General features: G+C 49.0%; 1 protein-coding gene across 2 annotated transcripts in view; it reads left to right on the top strand.

Moving 5' to 3' along the window:
* Positions 1-1329: 1329 nt before the first annotated feature.
* Positions 1330-6000, top strand: part of TMTC1 (transmembrane O-mannosyltransferase targeting cadherins 1) — a 146447-nt gene continuing 141776 nt past the window's right edge. Inside the window, exon 1 of one of the 2 annotated variants that reach the window (XM_054069015.1) lies at positions 1330-1777. In XM_054069015.1, the coding sequence (XP_053924990.1) occupies positions 1491-1777 (287 nt within the window). In that variant the 5' untranslated portion in view covers positions 1330-1490. The remainder of the gene's footprint in view (positions 1778-6000) is intronic. The other variant, XM_054069008.1, reaches the window with a different exon arrangement.

Below are 6000 nucleotides of genomic sequence, written 5' to 3'. Positions count from 1 at the left end.
TGCAGAGCAGTGCGGATGCTGTGGAGCTTGCTGGGATACTCCCACTCCCCAGGTGAGCATGGCCCACAGGAATAATAGATTCATACAATGGTTTGGGTTGGAAGCACCTTAAAGATCATCCAGTTCCACTCATCTGCCATGAACAGGGACACATTCCACCGGACCAGGCTGTTCAAGGCTCCATCCAGCCTGGCCTTGAATGCTTCAGGAATGGGGCATCCACAACTTCCCTGGGCAACATGTACCAATGCCTCACTATCCTCATCGTGAAAAATTCCTTCCTTATGTCTAATCTAAATCTTCCCCCTTCCAATTTAAAGCCATTCTTTCTTGTCCCATCACTCCATGCCTTCGTGAAAAGTCCCTCCCCAGCTGTCCTGTAGTCCCTTCAGGTACTGGAAGGTCGCTATAAGGTCTCCCCAGAGCCTTCTCTTCTCCAGGCTGAACAACCCCATCTCTCTCAGCCTGTCCTTGTATGGAAGGTGCTCCAGCCCTCTGATCTTTTTCGCAGCCCTCTCCATTCCTCTGATCATCTCTGTAGCTCTGGAATGCTGGTCCTGACATGACCAGCCATGGAAGGCGATACCTATGAGGGAAAACCGTATCCAGGGCTGCATCAGAATAAGAGTGGCCAAGCAGGGCGAGGGAGGTGATTCTGCCCCTCTATTCCTCTCTTGTGAGACCTCACCTGGAGTATAGTGTCCACTTCTGGAATCCTTAGCATAAAAAGGATATGGAATTGTTGGAATGGGTCCAGAGGAGGGCTGCAAAGATGATCAGAGGACTGGAGCACCTATGCTATGAGGATAGGCTGAGAGAGTTGGGGTTGTTCAGCCTGGAGAAGAGAAGACCCTGAGGAGACATTACAGTGACTTTCCAGTACTTGAAGGGGGCCTACAAGAAAGCCGAGGAGGGACGTTTTACAAAGGTTTGTACTGACAGGACGAGGGGCAATGAGTATAAACTGGAGAGGGGCAGATTTAAACTAGACATAAGGAGGAATTTCTTCACGATGAGGGTGGTGAGGCACTGGCACAGGTTGCCCAGGGAAGCTGTGGCTGCCCCATTCCTGGAGGTGTTCAAGGCCAGGTTGGATGGGGGTTTGAGCAGCCTGATCTGGTGGGAGGTGTCCCTGCCTATCACAGGGGGGTTGGAACTGGATGATCTTTAAGTTCCCTTCCAACCCAAACGATTCTACGAAAACCAGGAGGACCACGGCACCGGGCAGCCTGGCGTGGGAACCGCGGGGCAGCGGTGACATCTCGGCAAGGAGCATGCGTGCGGGGAGGAGAAGGAGGAGGAGGAGGAGGAGGAGGGATGGCGCGGGGAGGCGGCCGCTGTTTATTTGCAGCCGGGCGGGCTGCGGCTCGGCAGAGCGCTGGCGGCCGGCGGTCCCGCTGCCCGCCCCGCACCATGCGGGCTCTTTCTCCTCCACCTCCTCCTCCTCCCGCCGGGCAGCCGGGGCAGGCGGCGCGGCGCCCCCCCGCGCGATGGTGACGGCGCTGGGGTCCCGCGGCGGGGAGCGAGCCGCGCCGCCCCGTTGCCCGTCCCCGGCGGCGCTGGCGGCGCTGGTGCTGGCGGGGCTCTGCGCCCTCTGCTACGGCAACTCCCTGCGCGGAGAGTTCGTGCACGACGACGTTTGGGCCATCGTCAACAACCCCGACGTGCGGGCGGGGAGCCCCGTGGCCGCCGCTTTCGCCAATGACTTCTGGGGCAAGAGGATGGACGAGAACACCAGCCACAAGTCCTACCGGCCCCTCTGCGTCCTCACCTTTAAGTAAGTGCCCGGCGGCTCCGGGAGGCTCCGTTCTGTTCCCCCCTCGTCCCGCGGATTGGTGATTCAGCATTCCTGCCCCGAGCTGGACGGGATGGGGTGCGGGGGATTCGGCTTTCCGAGCCGGTGGAAGTTAGCTGGAAAGGATGAGGATGCGGCGCTCCCGGCAAGTGCCCCGCGTCCCCCTTGGTTTGGGAACAGGTGGCTGCTCTTCCCCTGCCGGGGGATAGAAGGGGAAAGCCAGCATTTCAGAAAGAGCTTCAGACTGAGAAAGGTGTTCAAGAGTTCCTCCGATTGCTCATCGCTCTGTTTGATCTCCGGTACTTTTTTTTTTTTCTTTTTTTTTTTTTTCCCCCTGCGATTGAATCATAGAATAGTTTGGGTTGGAAGAGACCTTAAATATAATCTAGTTCCACCCCCGCCCCTGCCATGAACAGGGACACATCCCACTAGATCAGGGTTCCCAAGGTCCCATCCAGCCTGGCCTTGAACTTCCCCGGCGTTGTTTCGAAGCAGACCCATCGCCTCCCCCTCCTTTCTGCATTTCTGCGTTTCTTGCAGCTACAAACCTCTCGTGTCGGCCACGGGGTGCCCCGACAGCCTCCTCTGCTTCACAAGTTCCCTATGCGCCGGGCAGAGCTGTTGAGGAGTTTTGGTTTTACAGGAATAAAGAGAAGTCGGGTAGCAGCAAAGTAGCTGACAGTCAGCATCGATAATCCTAGGAGGAAAACCCGGACAGACGCGTCTCTGTCTCTCTCTCTGTCTCAAATACTTCGTAGCAGATCAGCTTAGTTACAGCTCAAACAGTTTGCCATCCTTTCCATTAGCTTGCTCTTTCTCTTCTGGTGAAACATAAATGATGGTGAATATTTCAGGGCTTAAAAAGGATGCGGGTTCTTCAGCTATGCTGAAGAACTGGCATAGCTCGGTGACGTTTAGCACTGTTTGCAGGTGATCGGTGGGTGCTCGTTACAAACCTATGGCAGGTGTAAGGGAGATGCTGTATAGCCAGTGGTAACTGCACAAGGAGAAGGTGTTACTGGAAACTCATGACTCTGCTAATGGAGTAACTGTTCATTATAATGCCTAATTCATAAATTACATTCCATGAGCTATGTGAAAATTACGTGTTTCTGTGAGGCAAGAGCAGTTTTGGGGAATGCAGCATCCCTTTGCCACTCCTGTGGAGCGGTTGCTAACTTTTGGTTGTAAGGGTGGGCTTGGAGCTGAGAGCAATCGGTATCAGCTCTCTGTGGAAGCAGAGTTGTATGAGCACAGGGTGGAATGTCCCTGATAAAGCAAGACTGTGAACAGCACAGACCGTTGTAAGCTGGATTGTTTAGGACAGGCTTTGTACCTCCTTATCGAAGGGGCTCTCGGCAGGTTTCTATAGAGAGCGAAGGGGATGTAGGCAGCCACAGGCAGAGACAGCTTTGTGCATGCAGAGTGCCTTCTCCATCCCATGTCCAGCCAAACTGTTGCAGTTTGGGGAGTCATCTGATTAACCCATTCCTCCAGCGATACATCCGAGGGTAATTTGAGAGGTGAGTGAACCTGCCTGTTTCACCAGTGACTGCTTTGCATGCAGTGTTGGTGCTGGACCTGGCCTCCTAGATCCGATTGCACTATTGAGGTTACATTATGCTAATTAGCAAAAGAAACTTAAATTTTAATAACGGAATGGAAACTAAATGCTTTAGTTCCTATGTATATGTCTTAACTCTGAACTGGTTTTGCCTTTGCTATTTAGAAGGGGTTTATGTGTAAAAGTGCTGTCCCCATCTAATCCTTTTTGGAAATTAGACTAATTTTATGTGCAAGATTTCATTCTCGAGTGCTTATAATAACCCTACAGTTTAAACATAGGATCAAAGGCAGAGTTATTTGTTCACCACTTGGCATTGCATTTGGAAGAGGGAAGGAATCATTTATTTTCCCTGCCTATAAAGATTATTTCTGACATGTCCCAAATACCCTTCCAATCCTCCAATTTCCACATTCTTCCCATTTCATTCCTATTGGTCGGCTCTCAGGGGAAAATGTTAAGATCTGGGTGGAGTGGATCCTCCAAACCCCATGCTTCCAAAGAGGCTGCAGGGAGCTCTTTGCTAAGCGACGCTGAGTCTGTGGTTGAGCTGAGCTTTGCCTGCCTGAGCTGTCCACCCCTACCTTGCCCAGCAGGAGGTTGCTGGTTGTGCTCTGTCCTCCTACAGAAGGAAAAAGGATTTACCCTGCTAGCTGTAAAATGCTTGGCAGAAATGGACTTTTAACAAAATGAAAATGAATGTTGTCTGTTAATATTTTGTTAGAATTTAGTGCATCCACTTAGGATACTTGAGGAAACTGTGTTGTGTGCTTTGCAGGATCTTGCAGAGGAATGGGGGCACTAAAGTATTCTGGTCTCTATTTTATTTAAATTTGCATGTTTAATTTTTTTCTGCTGCTAACTTGGTTAAATCCAAGATATTTTAATAGTGGCATTGTTCTTTATACCTACCTAGTGGCTCTGCTTCCGTTGCATCAATCTTTCATCTGGAAAGGCTTGTTTTAAGTCTTGCTGTACTAAGACTAAAAACCTGGGAGATCTCCAAACTGCATGTACAGAACAGATGTGAAGGGTAGGCTGAGATTTCTATCTACAGATCCATCAATGTACAGAAGCTTTGTCTCAGTCTCCTTTCCATCCTTCATGGCTCTGAAAGTAAGAGAAAGGATTCATGATACCCTATGGACTTTCCATTAGGCTGGACACGTCTTACATATATGCTCTGTATATTCTTGAGCGGATATCAATTAAAATAATTTACCACCCATCTGTCAGAAAAATCTGAAGTGGGCATTGCTGAAATTCTGTAGCAGTAGTTCAGTGTCCCTCATGTATTGGAAATCTTAAATGACAGTCCTCATTCCAGTAGATTAATGCTGTAGAACCAAACAGTGAAAAATGCTCAAGCATTTGATATTATTCATACTGGATCTTGTCACTGTGAATGATCAGAGGAAAATAAGAGTGTCCTTCCTTACTGGAGCCATTAAGCAAAACTTGAACTATTCACAGAACTGCTACGTTCTTTTGTGTGGGTTAACATTAGAAGGAGGGTGAGGGTGGGAGGGGGAAGCCTGCACATGGGTTGTTGAATTAAATAATGTTTGCTTTGCGTCTTTGAACTTTTTGCAGCTTTTCTCCCGACTTCAATAAAGGATTGTTAAAACTGGTGGGGTCAGAAACATTCCTATTGTATGTGGGTAACTGTCAGGTGACAGATCTAGCGCAGCCCTTCATCTCCACAGGAGCTAAGATGGTAGGCAATGGTTTAGCTCAGTCCTTAGGAAAATCTTACTCCATGCTCTCTTCTCCAGTGCTGTTACTCAGAAATGTTTGCTTGCAGCTATTTTCTTCTCCAAGAAGTGATTCAGTACACTTCTTCCTAAAGAAGGTGGCTTTTTGGACTCAGAATATGCTATTTCTTGGTGTCTTCTGTATAAAATGTTAAGATGAAGGGTGTAAGAGAAAAACAAAAAGAACTGCCAATTCTGTAATTCACTCAGGATTTTATATTTAAACTGGGTGCTTTCTGTCTTACACCTTGTCTTCACTAAGAGAAGTTTGGCGAATCATTTATTCCCTCGGTAGCACTTCAGTTATTCCTTGGTTGCAGTGGTTTTGCAAAAATATTTCTCAACTGTTGAAACAGAAGGTGCAATCCTCAGTGCCATCTCCCTCCCTCTTTTTCTTCTTGTCTGTCAAATCCCCATTTAGATAGATTTTCAGCCCAGAAACAAACAGGTGATGGAGGTTTGTTGTAGTCAGCAACACAGCAGACAGCTTGAAGGAGATGGTGAGAATGAAGCCTTTTGAAAAACTCCAGTGCCAAGGTTTGAAGACTCTTAATCACATCAGATCAGCCTCCTGGTTTTGTGGGTGATGGAACAAAGGCTCAGGAGAAGTGAAGGCTCTGCCATCTCAGCCTCTTTGGTAGCAGAATGGAGGTCACCACCAAGGCAGATGCTTGTCAGGGAGATGCCTTGGGTAACAGCTTACCAGGGACAAAAGGCTTGGAGAAAAGGAAAAGGTAGTGGCAGATTTAGGCCATGTAGCCATGGCAGAGACTCAAGAGGATGTCACTGGGCAGAGCAGCACAGGAGATACCTAGTCTTCCTTGAAGGAGGTAAAAGTCAGTGTTCACCGTGAATGTGCTTGGCCCTGTGGGAAGGGTGTAAGAGTT

Source organism: Cuculus canorus, chromosome 1 (assembly GCF_017976375.1).
Source record: "Cuculus canorus isolate bCucCan1 chromosome 1, bCucCan1.pri, whole genome shotgun sequence".
NCBI classification, from domain to species: Eukaryota; Metazoa; Chordata; class Aves; order Cuculiformes; family Cuculidae; genus Cuculus; species Cuculus canorus.
The sequence above is the reverse complement of the archived record's forward strand: the minus strand, read 5'-3'. Positions and strand labels throughout refer to the sequence as shown.